General features: G+C 38.8%; 1 protein-coding gene across 2 annotated transcripts in view; it reads right to left on the bottom strand.

Moving 5' to 3' along the window:
- zfpm1 (zinc finger protein, FOG family member 1) overlaps positions 1-23,910 on the bottom strand; it is a 98,817-nt gene that overhangs the window by 5,971 nt on the left and 68,936 nt on the right. The window contains exons 4-8 of one of the 2 annotated variants that reach the window (XM_067501392.1): positions 18,430-18,563; positions 1,891-1,993; positions 1,400-1,648; positions 466-699; positions 18-224 (exon numbers count right to left, since the gene is read on the bottom strand). In XM_067501392.1, coding sequence (XP_067357493.1) covers positions 18-224; positions 466-699; positions 1,400-1,648; positions 1,891-1,993; positions 18,430-18,563 — 927 coding nt within the window. Of the gene's footprint in view, positions 1-17; positions 261-465; positions 700-1,399; positions 1,649-1,890; positions 1,994-18,429; positions 18,564-23,910 lie in introns of both variants that reach the window. The other variant, XM_067501391.1, reaches the window with a different exon arrangement.

Here is a 23,910-nt window from a genome sequence, read left to right as displayed (position 1 = left end):
ATGACGGTATGACTTACTAGTAGACAGAGGCTGCTTGGGAACGCCTGGCCCTGGAGAGTAGACCTCACTGCGAGAACCAGGCTGGCAAATCATGTGGCTGGTAACCAGATGGCTGTAGAGGATGTCCCTTGTGGTGGAGACAAAGCCACAGCTATGACACACCCCATTCAGTGTGTCCGTGTGGACCTTAAGGTGGCGCTCACAGTTTGCTTTAGTGGTGAAGGCTGACAGACAAATGAGACACACAAATGGACGTTCACCTTTGGAAGAACAGAAGAAAACGAGTTGAATGAGATCCAACGAAATGGTTTGCGAATGCACACTGAGCAGACAGATAGAAAGGTAGATTCTTTATTCCTCCCTGGGGAAAATTCATAAATACTGTATTGACCAAGTACTGTAGCTGTACTATATCTACAAATTGGGTCTTCAAAAGCATTTGTCTATTGTAAAATGTAGTCTTACCACTGTGTGTGCGCATGTGAATTTCTAGTGAGCTGGCACTTGGGCAACTCTTGTTGCACTGAGGAAAGGGGCAGATGCGTTCATTGGGATAGGATTCCTTGGGTTTTTCGTGTGGCGGAGATAAGGCTGCGGCCGGCTGCTTCTGACGGCTGGCGCAGTAGTACATAAGATGGGCCTGCAGGTTCCTCTCACTCCGGTACCAGATACCACAGTCCTTGCATGGGAAAATGTCCTCTGATGGCCAGCAAAATATAAATTTAGATTTAGTAGACTAAACAAAATATAACAAATGTGTATGGGTTGAGCATTTCAACTCTAATTTATACACAAATACACACTGCATTGCAAGCCAAAACAACAAAGGTTATGGGAAAGATAATTATTATTCATCTTATTATTTAGATATTTCTGAAAGTTAGTAGCAGTTGTCTTACAAAATCTACAGATGCACAGCAATTACCAACAGTCACAACATATATGTTTGTGAGTTTGCAGGGATAATACTACTTGTTGTTAATAAAGAACTGCAATGTCATCTTGTGGCCAAAGAGAAAATTGCTATTGCTTATGTTTCTTGTACTTTTAATTCTATTTGTAACAATAACATTAAAAAAATGTTTTCTTTTATGATGAAATCTTTTTATTTTTTGCAGAGCAAATTGGTAAAAATAATGTTTCGCACAGTCTGTCACAGGGTGGTTGTCTATTATCAACTTTTTATAAGGTGTTTCTGGCATCAAATGTGAGCATATTTTTCAAATTTCTCATTTTCAACACTTGATATTTTGTCTCTGGACTATTTACATTTTAAAATATGTTTTTAACAATCATTGAATTCTCATTTTATTTACATTTTTACACAGTTACCCAAGTTTTTGGGAGACAGAATTGAATTAAAAAAAACTGCTTTTCATGCCTTACATACTACACTCACTATTGACAACAGCGGTAGCCAAGATGGCGGCCATGCCAGCCTGCTGTGGGAGGAGCTGGATGTCTGAGTGCAGTGCTGCTGGGTACAGTGGCTCCTCCTTCACCAGAGGTTGTTTTTGTGTAACGAGGCTGAGGGGAGGAGAGCGTCGAGACATTGGGGAGGAAGAGGGGCCCAATGGAAGTGACAGGCAAGCCAGGAGTCTTTCACCAGCTGCAAGCTCCTGGGTCACCTTACAGAACAGTTCCTCAGCTGAAAACAAAGACAAGAGAAAAGTAAATTATTGTCCAGGTAAAATGAAGGTTCAGTAAAGTTCTGTAAAATGTGGTAGTATCAAACTTTTACTTTTATACAAGTTCTGGATATCCTGAATTGACTCTTACTGGAGTACTGGTTTCCTAGACATCTCAAATGTGTTATAAACTTTTTAATTGACTGCCTCACAATAATATATTGTATGTAAAGCTATGTTCAGACGGACATGATGTTTTCACCTTGGCTGTAAATGGTACAGTTGGCTGCTGAGGTGTCAGAGGTCAGAGGGAGTCGAGTAATCCAACAGTCTTTATCTTCACACACAAGAGTCAACCTGGAATTCTGTACACAAATGCACATATACAGACAGAGGAGAAGCAAGAAATGAGTACAAACAATTCAGTACTTAGACCCATCAGTCAGTGCTGTATTACAGTGTGTATACTGAGGCAGAGCCTCAGTAGCCTTATACAAATGTCTATAGTAAATTGTACAGAGGGGTCTACATATAGTGTAATGCTGCCAGGCTCCCTTAACATCCCAAAACAAATTAGAGATGCTTTTAAAATACAATCCTTTGTCACTTTTAAGTGTCCATTCTCTTCTTTAACTGGGCTGCTTTATACAGTAGTGTGCTGACCATGAGATAATCATAAAACCTCTGAGCTATAACTGCTGTCAATTGGTAATACAGAGTCACACTGTACTGTCCACAGTGTGGCCAGTAGTGGATTGATAAAAAGATCGCCAGCCAGCAAAGGATGATTACAACCTAAGAAGGAAATTAGGAAATGAGGGGAGCATGGTCTGAACAAAGCCGCATAGAAAATAAAGGATGAGAAAGAAGAAAGAGGAGAAGAGGAATAAAAGAGGAAAAGAGACCCCGGGAGAGAGGGAGAGAAAAAAATGAAGAGAAAGAAGATCTGATGAGGTCGACAGGCTGCTATTCAGACAGCTGCCATAATAAGATCCACAGTGGATACACTGGACAAAGAGTGGCGCGTCAACATGCAGTGTCTGAAGGTATGAGAGAGAGAAAGAAAAAAGAGAGAGGAGGATAAAACACACAAAAAACAGACATTGACACAGATATAACACACACACGCACGCAGGCACGCATGCACACACACACACACACACACACACACACACACACACACACACACATCTATGTGTCCTGAGTACAATCTCGCCTTTGTTCACATGAGGCTACAGGAGCATTCCCTCTGACAATCACTCCAGGACACAGGCTTATCCCATGTCTTCATCATACACACACACAAACACACACACACACAGACACACACATAGACAGAGACAGACACACACACACACACACATTTTTCAGTAACACACAGCCACAACTACATCTTCATTGTTATTTTTAATGCAGCATTGCAAAAAAATATATATTCTTTTTCCATGAGAAATCAAATCATGCAGTAATCTCTTAATTAACTTGAACTTGTTATTTGTATGAAGGATATGAGAAAACATCCTGCAATACTACTTTACCCAACTACCAGCCCTTCAAAAAATGCAATCTATTAACAGAAAGTGCTCTAAAAAGCATATGTACCATCGTGTATGATGTCCTGCTGTTAAAACTGATGCAGTGTGCAAGGAAAGGCTTCATTTTTTTCTTCTGCAAATTGTCACGTCCATGTCAGCTATTCAGTTTTCATGGACTTCAGTAAGGCACATTAAATGGTAAATGGTCTGCACTTATATAGCGCTTTTCTACCTATTGGTACTCAAAGCACTTTACACTGTTTATTATTTACTCATTCACACTCACACACTGATGGGGGATCTGCTATGCAGTGGGCCAATGCTCTCCACGAGCCACTAAATTGGAGTTCAGTGTCTTGCTCAAGGACACTTCGACAGGTGACCAGAGGAGCCGGGGATTGAACTAGCAACTAAGCAGCATTAGAAAACCATATCCCACATAAACAGACTATTTTCACTGGCCACTGTAGCCACTCAGATGTAATACTATGTCTATTCCACCAGAAGGCAGCATTACCTCAACACTGGACCCGAGTGGCTCTCAAGACTGACTGAGCAGCTGCAGTCCATAAAGGTCCATAGGTTTTTTATATTTTTTATTAGCATTCAGACATGTGTAGTTTAGTATCAAGCTCCAGCTGTAGCTCTGCTGTTACAATTCATAACTTCTTGTGTATTTCAATTTAAAGTCAATTTAAAGTAAATTTTTCAATTTAAAAACACTCTCCTGTGAATATGCAAATTAATGAATTTCTGAAGGTCTCTTTTACACATTTATGACTAACCTGAAATGTGAACCTATGGATATTTTGTATTTGAACTCAGAATAAAACATTCTACAGATGATGTGACCATCTGTGAGATCAATGTGCAGAAATTGGGTAGGAAACGCCAAACAGTGAGAGAGATTATGAGGAGATCATCATAAAACTGCATAAATCGCAAATGCAATTAGTAGAAAAAGTTTCCCAATAAGGAAACCTGCGGTTTTATACTAAAACTGCAGAAAAAAAACATTTCTAAACACCAGTTTTATGAATATTGCTATCATTTACATATATTAATTACATTTGGAAATACGTGATAGCTGGTAGAAAAGCAGTGCGATGTAAATGTAAATGTATCACATTGCTATGCCTATAATTTTGCACACAGAAAAAAAAATAACTGTGCAGATTTTCATGATCCTGTGTATCTGATCGATAATAAGCTACTGATTAAATCCTGTATTGACAGCTTGTCAGGAGTGAAGTTCTGCTCGTTTCTTCTTAAACATATTTTGCAGTTATGCATCGTTGCAGTGTCTGGTGTCAGGTGTCCTGCATATCAGTGTTTTATGTTACCATGAGGAGGCTTCCGTGCTTTGAAGCAGCTGAACCTGTGCTATCAGTTGATGTTCTTGAAAACACACAGGTCATTTCTCTCTACCCAAGTAGCTAACTTTGTGTTTAACCAATTCAGCATTATTATTATAGGTGCCAGAGTAGAAAAGTCTTTCCTAGGTGCTGTGTGGTTAAGAAAAAGTATGCAATGCAACCAAGTGTGGAGCATATAAGCTATTATGATAATGTATTAACATGTTTCTTACCACAGTACTGTGTAGATATAGGAGCATTTCAAAATCTATTCTTTGTCATCAAATTCTGATTCCCTTGCTCTTGCTTATTATTATAGTGATGTTATAGTTATTCTTTTGTGTTATCAATACAGCTGGATTTAAAGACTATTAGTGTGAAAATAAACCTCAGAGGGAATTGACGCAAAATTCTATCGCTGTTTTTCTGGCAGGAAAAGCCAGCATGCATGAAAAGTCAGTGAGAGCTTAGAATAGGAAGTGTGTTTCATAAAAACTGGTGCACTTTATGCACTTGGTCAACAACAGTAATAAATATTCTCATGGCACATATATTTATGACCATAATGAGTTCCATCTGTAAAAAAACTGCCAAAAAAACTGGTTCCCCACGCTGTCATCTCTTCCCTCAGTGCACATCATTAGAAGACTGTAGCACACAAAGAAGGTGCTGAATGCACAATCATTTACTGTACATTTCATCAAAAGAAAATTTAGAACAGTGAAATTTAAAATAGTACAGTTTTGGATATGTACAACAGTACATATTGTTCTAGCAGATAAGGAGCTGCCCATTTGCTTTTGTGGGTCATGACAAATCAATGGGTAGAATTGAAATTTCCAGGAATGAAGCTTACAGAACAGCACTGGCAGCAGTGCAATAATACTGTATTTGCTGCTAAAACTTTGTAAGTGAGGCTCACACTTCTAATCAGAGAAATCCAATCATTTCTGATTGATTATAATTACATTTTGCAGCCTCTTATTTATTGTAATTTCATAATGTATATGATTTGAGTGTGCAGTGTGCACAGCATAGCAAATGGTAATGTACTAATTTCTCGAACTTACAGGATCACAAGCTGGGCAGGTTAAAGATCTAAGTGCATATCTAAGTGTAAAGGCACTGATTTGGTGGTCAAATATCCGAATCTTCCGCCAAATGTCATTAGTTACTGGCCTGCTAAAAAAATAGAAAAAAGATACAATATATTTCTGTAGATAACTGCACACTGAAGACTGTTTTAAATCTTACAATGCATCCCTAATCTGCAACTTGTGGACCTGCTATGAATACCATTACTTCACTAGTAAACTTTATAGAGTACTTCACAGTCAGAACTGAAACGTAAAAAATGTGAAGAAGATGAACAATTTGTGGGTTTGTTTGGGAAGACAGTGAGAAGAGAGCAGGGTAGGATAGAAGGGAGGAAGCCTCTCAGTCTGTTGTACATTGAAGACTGAAGCAGCGCATATTGTATTTCATGGGGAACTAGCGCTGATGTGAAGATACGGCTGCTTTTGTTTTAATTTGTAACCCAATGCTGGAGCCGTCTGAGCTGTAAGTACTGCTAATTTGTTTCAGACTAATTCATCACGGCCACGGCTTTGGAATTCACTATGATAGGGCAAAAGGGCTAGCTCAGTAGCGTGCGCATTGAAAACACACACACACACACATATGCAAACACATATATATACACACACACACGTGAAATACAAAACAATCACACAAATGTTCTTTGATCTTTAAAGATCTACATTTTAAGTAAATATCTTTGAATCATTGTGATCCATATATTTTATTTGAGAATTAATTCACGCTTTCTATTACTATTGTCCATTTCTCTCTGATGGAGTTTACATTCTGACCAAAGCTACATCAAAACATTGTTATTACATTTAAGTCAAAATGTTACTGTTCACGAGGATAAAAGAAACAAGACTTAGTATTTCTGGGGGAGATATTGATCCATAGATTTCTAAAGGTGTAGATGTTGTTCAATTTCTCTTTATTTTAATATCTAATGTCCAAGAGACTCCAGAGAAATCATTCCAATGTGATTGTGGCAGCTTAATGTTTTCTGAAAATAATATCGCTAGGGGAAATGCACAAAACATAATATTCAAAACTATTTTTAAGATCTAAATTTACTACAGAAATCTTTTTAATCCCACACTGGCCTTGGCATAAATAAGCAGTGTCAAGTAGAAAGAGACCCTCCAGCCAAGTAGAGCTTGGGATCAGATGGGATCCGAAGACAGGAAGCCTGAAGGACCAAAGGAAAATGTTTTTATTTCGAGGAGCTGCCTGTGGAATCATTAGGATTCAGAAAACACTGCTGGAGTTACAGTAGTATGCAAATACATGCCTCTACATAAAGAGGTTTGTAAATCAGTCATTCAATCCGCACATCGTCACTGTGACCACAATTGAATTTAAAGAACAACATACTGCAGGTTTTACTATTACCAAGCTAAACGATGAAACTCAAAAAACATAAGCCATAAACACCACTTACAATAACAGACAATCTACAGTTTCAACCTGCTACAAAGAAAACCTGCAACTTTACACACCTGACACACACACACACACACACACACACACACACACACACACACACACACACACACACACACACACACACACACACACACACAACACAGCTTCAGATGAAGAGAATCAGAGAGGCGCAGGGCCAGATCACACTTTGACTGTGTATGTGGGTAATTAAGAAGGCCAGCAGAGAATGCAAATGCCTGAGATGATGGGGTGAGTTAAGGAGAACCGAGAGGCCACTGGATGGTATCACAGTCCTTTTCACTTCTCTTGGTCTGGTGCCATCTCATTGACTCAAATGGCCAGAAGTCATGACTGAACCCACAAGAGTCAACCTAAGCTGCTCGGAAAATCTACTAAGGTAGCCAAGCAGTTTCCTGTAACTAAGTAATGTGGTTATACCATAATTAGAATTATAAGGTTTATTGGTCATAATTGATTATAAGCACATTTAAATGTTAAAATGAAATGTGTCCTTTGCATTTAACAAATCGGATGTGTGAAATGGCCACATGGCCACATGGAGTAGTGCTGTGTCTCACTCAAAGACACACCTGGTGCATGAGCTAGGATTTGAACTGGGAGACTTCTGTATGCCAGCTTTATGCTCTACCCATTGATCCACTAGGCCTATAAATATGAGAAAGACTATTATGTGATCTTAATTAGACCTGAATTAGATTGTTTCATGTTTATTGTATACACTGCTTATGTTCCCACAAAAAACAGCTGTTTTCTTTAACTTAAATTTATGTTACTTTAAAAAATCTACTTGGGTTTATTGTTCTGCTGCCATTTAAAAGCTCTCCAGAGGAAGTCGGGGTTTTACAGTGAGGTGAAGGTAATGATGCGATAAATAGAGATATTTATATTTTGCACTGTAATGATCTAATGGAGTCTTTGATTTATGATACTCTTATTAATTTTGTTGTAATAAAAATATATATTATACATATTCAATTCCAAATGTAAGTGAGGGCCATCTTATTGAACAGTCAGCGAAGAGCAACAATTTCTGTTTGATAGGTACATTTTATATCTTCTTATTTATTGCAATTTTATCATGCCAACTTATTTGGCTGGTAGATTGTAAAGAGCACAGCAAAGCTGTATAAGGCACCACTTTTGTGTTAATGAGGGAGGAAACAAATGCTGCTTGTCCCATCCAGATTTTATCAAGCCAGTCCAGTATCCTCCGAGCCCCAAGCAAGCTTCTCTAACCTTTAGTCTGCCACTGTTAACACTAGCACGAGATTGACTCTGCTCTCCTCAGCTTTCCCTTTCCCTGCTTCTTTATGGTGATCTACTTTCGGCCAGCTATGCCACTCTCTGCACAGCTTCTCCTGTATTGGTCATTTTCAAATTACAAATTGGTTACAAGTCTTAGGGTGGTATAAATTAAAAAATGGCTTTTGCTTGTCCATTCAGGGGTTGCCACAGCAGAAAATGTTCCGCATGTTGATTTTGCAAGTGTTTTTATGCCGGATGCCCTTCCTGCCACAACCCTCCCATTTTATCCGGGCTTGGGACCGGCACCAGGTTCACCCTTGGTGGCTGGGTGGGGCCACACCTGATGGGGTGGGATTCAAACCCGCTGCCTTCTGCATCCCAGCCCTATCCTCTACCACTGAGCCACCAGGAGTGAAAAGTGGAAAAATGGTGGTTCAGAGAGGGAGAAAAGAAAAAAGAGAGAATGAGAAGGAAAACATGTATGGAGTGGAATATATTTTTACTTATTTTTTAACCTTTTACTTTCTTGTTAGGTTCTTACAATTTGATACAAACTAGATCAACAAAAAATCTATTGATCCACACATGAATGTGTATCCATCGCTACTACACTTTGGCATACCTCCTCACTTTCTTCTCCTATCAACCTAACTATCCACCCAGCCCTCGATCTATGCAGAGCTCCATCTTGGTGGAGAGCACTGCCTTTAGCCCAATCAGCCAGAGGAGAGTCTTTGAGCTACAGTCTAAGCCCCTCGCCTAGACCCTGGTCCCCTCATGAATATTAACCAGCTCGGAGCCCGGCTTTAATCTGCCTGATCCCCGCACTGCTGCCGCCGAGACGATAGCGAATCTAATTATTTGGTCTGATATTAACCGCTCCCCCACCACACACACACCATTCCCACCCCCAATACCCTGTCCTCACTATAGCTGCTGTAACATTCACACATATGTGTCAGTGCAAAAACATACCAACTGAACTACACTTAACAAAATCATTTCACATACACACTCACACCCATACCTCATTCCCCACTAGTCCCCCTTCACCTCCAGCGCAGCTGGTGATGCCCTCTCCTTATCAGGCCCAAAAATGCCCTCCTCCTATGCTGATAAAACATGAATGCAAATGATGCCAGGCTGATTTCATTTCTTCATTTTCTTCTTTCAGGCCCTCGTTCAGAATCAGAATGGCTACTCATTCAACCACTCTCTTTCTCACTCTGGGGAACCGACAACAGCGGTGATGATAATGGTGATGGGGTACGGCAGCAGAGAACTTTCCTGAACTAACCCCAACGTCTAACCCACGTTGCCTTGTGCTAAATATACACTTTAATTAAATGAGAGTAAAGACGTTAGAAAAATATACTGAGACCCATACCGTCACCAACACTTCCACCACCACCATTCACCCATGCAGATGAAGAGATTAAATTTCGCTGTGCAGCTGGCAACGGCCACAGTTTTACAGCTACTAGTGAGGAATAAGCATGTTTGTATAGGCAAATCACTACTGGTCCATTTATCACATTTATGTCTCAATGGTGTACACTATTTCACATGGTCTAATACAGTTTACACTACTCCATAATGGTCTGGACAAGACAGTTGCACAGCCATTAAATGTAAAACAATCAGGTCATATTAGTGCATGTATGATTTCAGAAGGACAGTTAGACTGATAGAACTGTTTGCTGTTATATCAACATCAGATCTGTTCTATCTAGATCTATTGCTATTTTCCTATTGTAATATTAAAGCTTTTATATATATATATATATATATATATATATATATATATATATATATATATATATATATATATATATATATATATATATATATATATATAAAATTTACATATATATATATAATTGACACACACAAACATGCATATATATATTAATAATATATGTTTTGGTGTCACTATATGTGAAATAGATTGACACTCACATTACAAACCTTGTTTCCTAAAAATTATGCATCTATGCAGCTAAAGTTTCGTATGTGTTTTTTAAGGAACATAATTGCAACGGACTACTTTCTATGTTAACATCCATCCAGCCATTCAGGGTCATGGGGGGGCTTAAGCCTATCCTAGGTGTCACTGGGTGAGAGACGGAGTACACCCTGGACAGTTCTCAATTAAATCTCAGGGCCAACACAGAGAGACCTTCTAGCTTTGAGTTGTCGGCACTAAACACTCCACCACCGTGCTGGCCCTAGAATTATTTATACTGAACAGATCATTAAGATGTTCACACAGCAGATTAATTTTCTGACAAAATATCAAATCTTGCAGCACCACATCCAGTTTGTTACCCAGATACCCACACTACAAAGTTATACATGTTTTTTATGATTGTGTTTCATCACTTTGCATGTTAAAATAACAGCATCAAATTCAGATGTTGGAAACCTAAAGATAATTGCTGATGTCTCCATGCAACAGGAAGGTAAACAGAAAAAGTCTGAGCTGCTACCCACATTGTCTGTATAAACTTGAAGAAGCTTAAGGCAGCTTCTAGCAGAAGAGGATGTGGTACCAATATCAATAATGAAATGTGCATTAACCACATTCAAATCGAGTGGATGCAGCTGAAACATGAAGAAGTGAGTTATAAGCTAGCTAGCCCATATTCAGAAGCAAGTCAATTTATTTATTAATGAAGCTGGTTCAGTTTGTGGTTAAATAAGACATATGTTTTCCATTAGCTACATGATAGCATTAGAGTTGATGAAATGGAAAGCATGAGTGGGTGATAATTACAAGCATTTTGGTAACAGGGACTTACAATTTTAAATCATATTAAGAATGATATTTGCACTTTGCGAAAGCAATGCAAAATGTACTTAAAAAGTTAATACATTTATAACAAAAAAGTAACTACACTATGTAACTTATTACTGTTAATGAGCAGTGGTATGACAGATATTAGTTTTTGTAAGTATTCCAACACTAATCACTGTAACTTTGGTCTGGAGTATGACAACTGTGGGCTTTGTACATCCACCAGCCACACTAGTCACCTCCTCCTTGTTGCCTTCTGTCATTCAAAAACTGTCGCACTGGAATATAATTCAGATGGTGATTGTTACATATTTACAACTGTAATTTAATTGAATGGGAACATAATTGTTTGAAACATATATTGAAAATAAAGCACTCGATCAGCAGTTTGTATCACTGCAAAAACTATCTTCCTCTGACAATCATCACTCTCATTAACTGTTTCAAATGTATTCTCATCTAGCTGTAAATTAAGCCACTTTATTCCTCTCCTGAGATTTTAAACCATCTCTCATTCATTTACTTCTTTCACAAAATCATTCATTCAATCATCTAAATCACCCTTTACCTTCCTTCTCCCCTTTCACTGTCTTTCCTGCACCACCTCCTATCTTTTATACATACCTTTCTTTCTTTCTTAATCTGATTCTCATCCTGCCTCCAACTCTCATTCCTACCCTTCTGTCTGCCTGCCTCTCCTCCCCTATCCTATCTTTCCCTCTTTTCTCTCTCTGTCTCTCATTCTATCTCTCAGCTACAGGAAATGGTTTCTTTCCCGATCCAGGGGGTTGGAGGGTTTTACTCACTGTCCCAAACAAAGAGGTCACTGTGTGAATCCTCCAAAAATACAAAGAAGAAAAGGAAGGCTGATAAAAATCAGAAACCTACTCTCATCCGCCACTTTCACACAGAAACACAGACACACACAGACACACACACACACACACTTTACCTCCATTTCACTCATGCAAAGAATTTTTCTAAGATTCAACAGAGACACAAGATTCTTTTTTACACTGTATACTCTACTGCGTGGTTAAAGCTCCGCAGCAGAGTGAAAGCTTATTCCCTTGTATAGGAGTGCTCATGCACAGCCACACATATCAGTGCACACCTTGGAGAAGAAGAAAAAGAAAAAATAAAGGGAGCCAGGTTTGATGAACTGCATGCAAATGAGATGTAAAAATATAAAACTGTGATACTTAAAACAGGGCTGAGATAAGAGATTTGAAAATGAGGCACTCTTGGAAAGCGGGCTCCTGAACTGCCGGAGATGAGGCTCAGAGATAGAGGATAGAGGTTTTCCCTCTCCTCTTCTCCTCTCTTACACCTCCTCCTCTTTCCTTCCTCCTCCACCCTGCAGAAGTCAGTGCAGATGACAGGGAGATGCAGATACCAGCCAGTCATTCCCACTGAGTGATGAACACCTCCTCCCTTTGTCTCCCCTGACCCTCCTCCATGCTTGCCTCACATCTCTTCCAGTTCTCTTTCCCTCTCATATTTCTTTTTGTCTCGTATGTATTTGTTTTATTCGTTGGACCTGTCCCTCCTTTACTATGCATCTCTTTTACTCTTCTTCCTCCCTGGCTTGGCTTGCTGCATTTCTGTCTATCAGTATTTTATCATTCTTGGCGGTTTTTGCTCCCTTCTCTCCAATCATTCCTCTTCTCTCCCTCTCTCAGGGTGATAGGCTCTTCTGTCAGGGCCAGATTGACAGACTAAGAGACAGACAGCTACTGTCATGATGTGGGCAAGTCATACGACAGGTGAAGGTCCTCTACCTAGGCTATATGGAGCACACTGATTCAATCACCACAGATAAAAACTAGCTGTCTCTAAGGCAATGATGCACATGGTCAACATTTTGAAGAAATATGTCCATCACTCAAAGCATGATAAGGGTTCTGCCCAAAAATGCTTGTGAAGTTTGTAATTGAAATCCCAGTAAAAGGTCAGTTAGAGCAGCTTTAGCTGTTGGAATCTAAAGTATTTTTGTGTGGGAAAAATATAAGTAGTAATTTAAAAAGGATCTGAATGAAATTTTGATCTGATGAATGAACTGGTGAATATGGTGCCTTTGGATGAAAACAGGATACTATGATATATATTTATAGTAGACAATTTGTTCACTCCCCCAGAAAGAGAAAATAATTTGTAGTTTATTTTTTTGTGTACTAAACGATGGCTACCTTGGGTGGCTCATTCAGGTGACTGCTGAATGTGTTACCAGTAATGCCATTTTCTCTGTCTTAATATGCAGGAGGGACAGCATGATGCCAAAAGTACACTGCAGAACCCCAAAATACCGTGACAAGAGTCTTAAGCTGTTCCTTAATTTTGCCTAACAATTTTGGTATCAGCCCTTAACACACATTACATGCATTGCATTAATTACACCTGTGTTCTTCCTTCTTTGATCATTAAAATTGAGTATTTCCATTTTAGAAAACCCTTAATAGTAAAATAGTCTGACTTGCCATAGCATGGTAAGGGTTAGGTGCAGCAAGGGCAGTTAAGGTGCCAATAATGCTTCAGCCCATCATGACAGCTAATACAACAGATGGGCCATGTCGCAGGATTTCATTTTACAGATCATAGACATCATTTATTTTATTACTTTAAAATGGAGGAAAAGTGTATAAGATATTGTTTTTTCCAAAGTGTCTTTAAAGGTAAAAAGTCTTATTGTTGCTCTCTAGTTGCTTCTAAAGAATGCTTCTTACGTATCATGTTCTTCTGGGGGGCATCACAGAAGGTGTCTCAACACTCACTGTAATCACTGATTTGTCATCTTCTGTAGAAGCATCATTTTAATTAAAATTCTAATTTGATGGGTGGATGAGAGAGAGAAAAACAGAGGCAAAGAAACACTGTTGATGAATCCAGATAAAAAAAAAGATCAGAATCCAGATGTAAACAAACCGTCTCAGTGTCAACGACAAAAAAGGAAAAAAATTGAGAGAGAAAAAGGAGGAGCTCACCTTCACTTGTCCTTCCAAGGGAATGAGGGAAGGAGGCAGTGGAGAGGAGCGTAAAGGAGGTAGAGGGGAGAAGAGATAGAGAGTGAGAAGAGACTACCCAAAAAGTGTTTGAAAAGCCGTGGGTGGCGCGCCTTATCACCCCAGTTCTCCTGGAGAGATTATTGGGGGATTAGTGCGAACGCTTGTTTCTAAAACATGATGAAAAGACGTTCGGCTCGTGATAACGCTTTGAACTCCCCTACTCTGCTCCTTCTAGGATCATGCCTTTAGGCTGCCTTTCCACGAAAGACAGGATTGGGGTGGGGTGAGCTGCTGGGTGCTGAAGGAGAGAGAACAATAGGGATGGTGTTTCTCCTGATGTACAGTGTGCAGACTTCACTTTGGACATGTGTCCTTTGGAAAGATGCAACAGATGCATCTGCATCAGCACTGTTTCGCTATATTCTTCTTCTGAGCTGAAATTTCATAACATTTAGCAACTTCAGTTCAATCCCATGTACTTACACTATCAGTTAATTAAAGCAGGATCCAATCAGAAGGAAAGGAGATATAACTTCAGATTTGTTATGTGTGATCCAATCAGAATAGCAGCAGTGGCATGCTCGCTCCTACATCGCCACAAGAGGCTCACTGAGGAGGACCTGGTTGTTCATTCAACCAAAAATTGTGAGGAATCAGCAGCTACTGGCAGCCAGCTAGCAGTTGATCAGCAAACACTATTATACCCTGTTCTAAAGTCCAACAGTGATATCAGCCAGAATATATTTAAATAGATAAATGCTTTTACGCCTCTTTCTCAAAAGATGCAAATGGCAGGATTTCCATATGAAACAGACCAGTTAACACACCACTAATCTAATAAAGAAGATCTGATGGAGGAAGAGCAAGGACTGGATCTCATCTGCCTCTTTTTCCTTCTCTCATTGTCAGAGCTAACAAACTCAACCCCAACATATATAACACACAACACCCAGGACATATCCATCAACATTGTTTAGATCAACTCATAAAAGTCACTGCACTTGATATGTTGTTTTATACCGATGCACATGTATAGTTTGCCAAAATGCTTTCCCATCCAGTTGTGTTGCTGATTAAACCTCAAATTAAACTGATATCGTATCCATCTGAGCCTAAAAAGAGCCAACCTTTTTAAGAAAGCGAGAGGGTGATTCTGGAAGGGGTGGAATGGCTTTCTGGTTTATTTTCCTTTTGTCTTTGCTGGATATATTTAATTTTGTGATTAATTGATTAGAAAGAGTTAGACCCCTTTGTATCTTCAGGAAATACAGTAGACACAGTACTTTTCTACATTGTCAATATACTATATTGTAATTTTAAACAATACTCTGAAATATTCTGGAAGTGTTTTTCCTATTGGTTTTGAAATGAACAAAATTGTATGCAGAGCAGTACAACCGACTGGTAATACAGAACATGCAAAAAATACTATCTGATGTTTGTCAATGCAGCTCAGTGATGTTGAATCAGCTTCATGATAGTGTTTAGGGCTATAGTTCATAGTCTATAGTGCTGGTAATAAAACAGCTTTAGGATGCAGAAAGTGCCCGACTGAGTAATAGGCCTGTCTGAGAATATTTGTATTTGAATCTGAGAGTAGATTCAAATACCAGAAAATGTATTTTATGTACTGCAAAATATAATTTTATTTGCTTTTTATAACTAACAACTTTTATCTTTGCTTTAAAATCTGATATTATTTAAGCACATTGGCAGGTTTTAGCCATAGTCAGAACACCAAGTTCTAACACTACAGGAAAAGTTCAGAACACATGTACTATAAACAACTGTTTACCCATACATATTTTATATTTTGTAAGTATTATAGAACTGAAAATGCATTGTTTGTTTAAAAAGTGAAAACCTGTTCACATGATGCCTAAAATAATTGGCAAGGGATTGTTTGTCACATAGAATTTAAAAGTATTAATGAAACGTAGGAATGAAAACTCATAGTAAAATTTCTGACGGTAAGTATTACTGTTATAAATTTTAGCTTTTACTTTCAACCACGGTTAATTACATCACTCATCTCTAGTTCCAACTAGGTTTTTAGTATGTATTGTGTTCACACAACAGTGAAGTATGTAGAAATAAAGCAATGGTAATTCTAAACCTAACCCCCAAATGTCCAACTGGAGCAGCTTATTCACAAATAGTTTGTAATGGCCTGCTTACAGGTGTGAAACTGGTAAATGGCTGTTTAGCAAATCTTTTTTTTCTTAATTTATGCATTGTTTTTATAGCTACAAGCACTAGCAAAGGAATCAAAATCAGTCTGTTCGGCTTTGCCCAGCTTTCCTTCTCTTGCTCTGATATGCTCTACATCTGCTCTACAAAGCCTTTCAAGTATTAAACATTACACAAATTAGAAAAAATAACAACCTGCAAAACTTACTTATAAAGATAGGTGAGCCTTGCTCAAAACACCTTGTTTGCTTAGAAGAGAATATCTCTGTACGACTGCCAGTGCTGTTCACTGAGCCTTGGTAATATTAGAATTTAAGAGCAACTCTCCATATTTAGATAAGTTTTGGAACTTATTTCTTTAAAACTAAGATTTAAAAAAAGTCACAGGCTAAAGCTTACATTTTCTTGTAATCAAAAAAAAAAAAAAAGATTTTACATGGCTTTATCCTTTGCATCAAGGGTAATCAAGGAATGCAGTATCATGGTTCCACCTTTAGCACAGCAGTGGGAGATTGGCAGATTTTTCCTCTCCAACACACTGAGGAGGATAGCCCTGACCCCTGCTGACCCACACAGGAGGGAAGCAGGGAGTGATGGAGGGATGAATAGAGGAGGGGGATGTGGAGTGACGGGGAGAAACACAGGAGGAATGTGAGATTAGGGCCACTATCTCTACAAGATACTGAAGGTTTGTCTCCACACTCCTTTAGCGCAGAAAGGAGGGGAGGAGGATGAGGATGGTGGCAGAAATTGTGGAAAAACAGAAAAAAATGGGTATTAAAAGTCACAGGATGTTTTCTATATGAATGCAAAGCTCCGAGAAGAACAGAAACTGATTTTACAGTCTTTACAGATTAGAAATAGGACGGTACAGGTAAGCGAAGGGAGAGGAAGAACAAAAGGTGATGGGTGAATGAGTATATGACCGAGTGCTCGAGCATGCACAGACATACACACAAGCACAGACATCTATCTGTACACTCAGAACCTCACTGATTATGACCGAAATCTTAGAAATGAAAGCCTATCAAGCAGGAATCAATCACTGGGCTTTGTTGTCCAGGAGGATGGCGCCATGTGAAGATAAAAGACAGGCGGACGTCTGGGGAGAGCTGGGAGAAGAGGGGAGAGGATGGAGGAAGACAGGATAGGAAGAGGAGAGGAGGAGGAGAGAATGAAAGAGAAGAGATGAAGAATGAGAGAAGAGGATAGGATGGAACAGGATTGTGAGGAGGTATGCAAGGACAGAGAAAAAAGAAGGAAGGGGATGAGATGAGAGAGAGGGGCAGAAGAGAGTCAAGGGGGGGGAAAGAAAGAAAAAAATATTGATGGAGAAAGCAGAGTGTAAACTCTTTCTGGTTTTACTTTTACTACTGAGTACATCTTGTAGAATGGATATGCACTGGTTTGGACTGTGGATTGGTTAAACTGAACTGGAATTTATTGTGCTGCATTTTACGCCTTTGAGAGTAAATTAAAAAAGAAAAAGGAAAGAAAAATACTTAAACTAGATAGAAACAAGTGAAGCTGGCCTGACTGTGTGTGAGTGACCCTATGTGTACATTTGTCCAAGTTCACGCTCCATGCCAGGAAGCCTCTCCCAGCATCAGTATCATATGATTAGATGGACTTGCACATGATGCACAAACGCAGTCTGTGATAGGGCTCCATCCGGTCCCACACACTGTTCCCAAGGAACACGCACGCACAAAGATACACCCAACTGTTTTCATTTCCAACCACTGTCTCACTCGTTCTCACACACACACACACACACACACACACAAAACAAGGTGTTTCTTCATTATCTGTCTTTGTTATCCAACCATCTGACCTCTGAACTTAGTGCAGTGAAACAACACAAACTAGCCATCTCAATGTTTTAATATACATGATTTACATAAAGCCTTATGATTTTACTCTAATTGCATGTATAAATAAGTTTCACATTTGGGGCTGCATTTCTTTATTTACTGATGAACCTGTTGAAACAATGATTCCTGCTCAACTACAGATTCTATAGTAACAAATAGTAATAAATTACCAAGAATACAGGGAGATGTTACCAGGTTCTTCATGTAACTTCTTAATTATTATGTCAGATATTAATAAACACAATAGAGCTCTTACCTCTGTCTCCTTATTATCTGTGCTGCCCTCTGATTGGACAGTTCCTGGGTAGGGGCCCCACTTTGTGTCTGGATTGAGGGATCTGCCAGCTACAACCCTGCTGTCACCACCTTCTTCACTTAACTCCAGGTCATCTGAGGGGAGGAGAGAAGAGAAGACCGGCTGACATTAGGGAGGATGAAATAGGCCTGAGTGAAAAAAGTATCAGCATGTAGCTAAAGAGATATTGATCTTATCATTGAACATCTGGTATCATTTGGGGAGTGTCATAAGCCATAAATATGATGAAATATTTTTTATTTATGCTTTATGGGTTCACCTTCACCTTAAATTCACCTTAATCGATCACATTTTAGTAAAAGGTTTAGTTTTTTTGTAATTTAGATGAACATTTAAAGAGTCTCCGTAGAAATACTAATCAAAATTCCAGTGTCAGCCTTCAAAAGTCCCAGTTGGTTGAAATATGACCAAGCATTTTGCTGAGACCACATGACAAGATAAAAAAAAAAAGCTAAAGCAAAAGCAGCATGTGGCTTGAACTTGATCCGAACTCTTGCAGCTGCTCAGACCATAAAGCAAATACTGCGAGCAGATCAACAGCAGGGGGAGTTTGATAGAAGCTGAGCACTTTTGTCCTGGCCAGTTCAAACACGGGAAACTTCTTGTGTACTTCCTCAAAGTGATAACTGTAGAAGGATGGCAGTGACGGCTGTGGTCTGAGCCTGCTACTGCCCAGATAGAGCCAGATAGCCGAGTGGCATGGAGGACGGAACCATCTATTTAAAAACTTTAGACAGCTGTAGTCTGTAGTTTCTGCACATCTAAGGATAAATGTTTGAACAACAGCAAATGCTGCACTGGGAACTATAGTGATGACTGGATGGAATAAACCTTAGAACCTACTATAAAAAAGTGTTACTCTAGTATAGTCTTATTATTACAATCTGTGTGACCATATGTATTTCTCTTTCTGATCAAAACCCATATAAAATCTTCCCTCCAACCCCCCCCATCTCATCTGTGGTTGAGGCGACTGTTTCGGGGGTCAGTCTAAAGTGTTGGGCCTGATAAGAGTGTTTGTCTAACACTCTCCATGTCAAAACACTCATCTATCTTCTCTGTATCTATCCCCACCAGAGAACAACGGACAGACGCTGATAAAATGGCTTTCCCACAGCCGGGGAGGGGAGGTGGTGGTGGGTGGTGGTGGGGGGGTCTGGTGGCAGTAGTGAGGGGGTTAGGGTTATAAAAGGGAAGAGGGAGCAGAAAAGTGCGTGGTTTGAGGAAAGAAAGCAGGAGGGACACAGGAAGGAGGGGATTAAAAGCCAAAAACCAGTTCATAATATTGTTTTATTGTTGAAATTATTTTGTATGTTTCTTTTAATGTTGCACAGTGAAATGAATAAAATCTGAATAAGTATGTGCAAAATAGTGCTTTTATCAGTTTGCAACAGGTGGCAGCATGTGTACCAGTCATTGAATAACATAAGATATTCTTTTGCTCTGCTGCATATGGGTTTAACACTGATGCGAGATGCAACAGGAGCTGACCTGATCTATTGTGCATGGGTCAGGTTGAGTTAAATTTTTTATTGAATGACTCAGAATTAAGTTTAGCTCGTCTGCACAAATATTGTTGAAGAAAACCTAGCTGCATTTCTTTGTTAGAATACACCAACTTCAAAGGATATATTGAGATTGTTGGGTTCTGGCCTACTGTATCATGATAGTTGTCAGATTCTGTCAAGGTGTTCACATTTGAGTTAGGTCAGTTTCAGATTCAGGCCCAGGTCAAGCACCAACCTAAACATGATTCTTCACACAGCCTAACCTGCGGGCTGTTGAGTCTGAAGTTCAGAGTTTGTCCAGCCAATATCCCATCTCTTATCGTCCTGTGGAGCCTCAGTTTGGCCACTCTAACCCTTCTTATCTCAGCACTCCATCAATGTCCAGTCTGCCTGTAGGCCATTGGTTAGTCTTCAGCACATGGGACTCTTATCAGCTTGACCAGCTCCATTGACCCTCATTGTGAAACAGTATGAGAATTTGACCTCTGAGAGCCAACAGAGATATTAACTTATAAACAAGTTTGAGACAAGCATTTGGTTTGTCAGGTATTATGAGTGAAGACATTATTTTTGTGACCTGCTGCATCAAATGTTCACAGGTAAACCAAATGGTATGGTTGAGACCAACATAAATATTCAAATGATTTGGAGTCTAAAAGGTTTTAAGTTCACTGAAACAAGTGGTTGACAAGCAACTGCTACGTACATCACTAATAGAGTATTCTTAATATTATTATCCACAAGAACGTAAATAAAATTTGTAAAAACAGTTAACTTGAATGGACCTTATAAGCAAAAGAGAGGGAACAATTAAACTAAAGTATGCAGTACACTAAGCGTTTCACACTTTACAGGTCAGTGCCAATCCAAATCAACTCTTCATTTCAATTGGAAGATAAAACTGCAGTTACATGCTCTTTGACATTCATAAACCATCCACAGATGAAAAATTGAGAAGCTATCCTGGCTACCAAGACTGTCACGCTGTATTAAAATCCGGTGGGAATATGAGAAAAATACCAAACAAAAGAAGTTATCTGTACGAACGAAAGCTAGTGTACAAGTGCAACAGGCCATGTGCTGTACTCCACTGTGGGGCACTTATCTATTAGCTGGACTTTTAGCGAATCAGTAGTGGTGCCATAAATAAATGGAAAAAAATTATACAACATAGTTTAGGATCAGACTATGCAGTCTTTTAGTCCTAGGTTGGGGAAATTCATTCGTGGGGCCTTAAGGATAACTTCTAAATTTCTTTTGTGGTTCCTCATCTTGTCTCCTCATCTTCAATTTTTTTATTTATTCAATACTGGGGTTTTGACAAAAAGGACTACTCAAAAACGGTGAAAATCTCGCTCTGCTTCGCTTTGTGCTTTTTGATCATCGCTAAATCGTCTACAATTTGCCTGTTAACAGACCTGCAGGTTAAATTATCTGTTTTTTTTTTTGTTATTAATAACATACATTAACACTGTTTTTAACCATCTGAAAAACAAATGGAATAAAATGTATAATCTGTAGAGTAAGTATCTGTTAGGGGAGTCAGTTTAAATAAAAAACTGCCTTCTCATATCGTTGAAGTGCTATCAGTAGACCTATGCTAATGAGTGCTGCTTGCTAATCCCACAAGGTTAGTTATGTTCACTGAGGTAACATGAGGCATCCAACAATCCTAATCCCTATTAATTACCCTTCCTGCCCACCCCAGACCTGCATAATAACCCTGAGCTCTTTCTTACTACAGCTGCATTGGCTGCTACCACTATACTACATCATTATTATTGTACATGATATAATGTTGCACACACACACACACACACACAGAATTTGTTTGTCAGTCTTTCTGTTATCAATATCAACCAGCTCCACATGTCCACACTGCTTCATTCATTTACCTCTGGCACACACTCACACACACACACACACACACACCATTAAGTCTTTTTCACTCTGTGTCTCTCTCTCTCTCTCCCCCACACACACAAACCCAAATACATAGGTTCACAAGATGAAATGCTTACATGTTGCATCCACACAGGCTGTGCTCACACACATCCAACCAGTAATACACTATCACACCAGTATACACCAAGTCACCAGCTACACACACATGTACACACAAAGGCTTATCAATACGGATGCTTCAGCAGTCACTGGGGCGTCCAGGCCTCTTTGACGAGCCAACACAATAAAACAATCAGTCCGTCATTAATGAAATGACTAACGCAATTAACCGATGAGAGTATGTGTGTAATGGGAGGGTGATGGAGGGTGGGCAGAGAGAATAGCTGAGAGGGGGCAAGGAGCTAAAGGTGTCAGACAGCTGAACGATTATAATTTCATTACAGATCATAACCTTATTTTTTTTGCGTGTGTTGTTAGTGTTTCCAGTTTATGGACTAGTGAGACTAATAAGAGAGTTCTCTCAGTGGACATGGAAATAATTTCAAAACTTTAGGTAAAATTGTTTTATAGAATTTTTTTGTATATTCCCCTCAAAAAACAACCAAAGAACTGATATTCAAATATTTAGAAAATCCCTTATTTAATTTTATGCATATGTAATTTGTAACCAAAGTATTGGTTTGTTTGTTTGTTTGTTTGTTTTTCCACATGCCTTTATTGAGATTCATGGACCTCTGCTGTTTTCATTGACCTGAGTGAATACTAATAATGTTAGTGACCACTGCACTTGTCACAGTGGGTAAGTAGAAATACCTGAGGTGTATTTGTTCACACTAAAGGAGGTTTTTTAAATACGTAAATGAATTATGCTTTGTCATGCAAGTAACTAACTAAAAGAAAGAAAATTCAAAACCATCTAAGAGTGTGAAAGCTCTTTATGAAATGATAAAGCAGAGACAGACACAAGGATTAGACTTTTTACCACTCTGGAGAACTTCATTATTCATACATATTCATATCATTGAGCTTTAACGAAAAAGGAAAAAAATGCCTCCGGCACAAATTGGGATCATATCACATTGTCAAAGATTTAATGCTGATTTATTGTGAATGATGGAAAGTTTGTAAAGTTTATGGGTGCCTTGATAAAGTTATTGGTTGGACATGCTCAAGTCTGTAAAGGTCAGAAAATGTAACACTACATCATGGCTTAATGATGATTTTATCTTTCATGTTTTAAAGAGATAACACTTAAAAGGTAGCACATAAAACAAACGTTAGGAAGTTAAATTACATTAAAAAATATGAATTTCTAAGTAAATAACAGTGTTAGGAATAGTGAAGTCCTCGTCAAGCTTTACAACAAAGTGATGGAACAAAAAACATTGTTTCAAGTCCCCATAACATGCAACCATATTGGAAATAATACTAGTGACAAAAGTGCTTCTTAATCTAATTGTTGCATCATCAGGTATAGTCAACTTGGAAGGAAAATTAATTAAACCTGCGCATGGGCTGTTATCTGAACTGATATGTCATTTTATTAATACATGATATTTAGTGGAAACTGTCTACAACTTTTGAAAGGACCAAAAAACGTACTCTCACCCATAGATGGACAAGGACAGTTTGTTCAAATTATAAAGAGTCATCTTCCTAGAAGGAGCTAGCCATTATTATTGAATGCTTCTTTGAAATTAAAAAAATATCAGTGTGTGGAAGGTACTGTATGTACACACATGCACACATACACATGCACACATACACATACAAAAGGTTGAACAGCATATCCATTAGATAAAATTCATTTTTAGAAAGGATTCAACTTTGTTGGTTTAACCTACAGTACATCTGTATACATTATTAAAAACCTGGTATAAATGTACCCATCCCATCAGAATGTGCATCCTCAACAACAAACAGTCTGCCTGATTGGATATCAATGTGAAATGTAAGGTGGAAAAAAAAGGTAGGTGTAACTGAAGACTGATGTTCCCCTCTATCCGGC

This window comes from Channa argus, chromosome 4 (genome assembly GCF_033026475.1).
Source record: "Channa argus isolate prfri chromosome 4, Channa argus male v1.0, whole genome shotgun sequence".
In the NCBI taxonomy this organism is placed as follows: Eukaryota; Metazoa; Chordata; class Actinopteri; order Anabantiformes; family Channidae; genus Channa; species Channa argus.
Note: the sequence above shows the minus strand (reverse complement) of the source record. Positions and strands in the feature narration are given on the sequence as shown.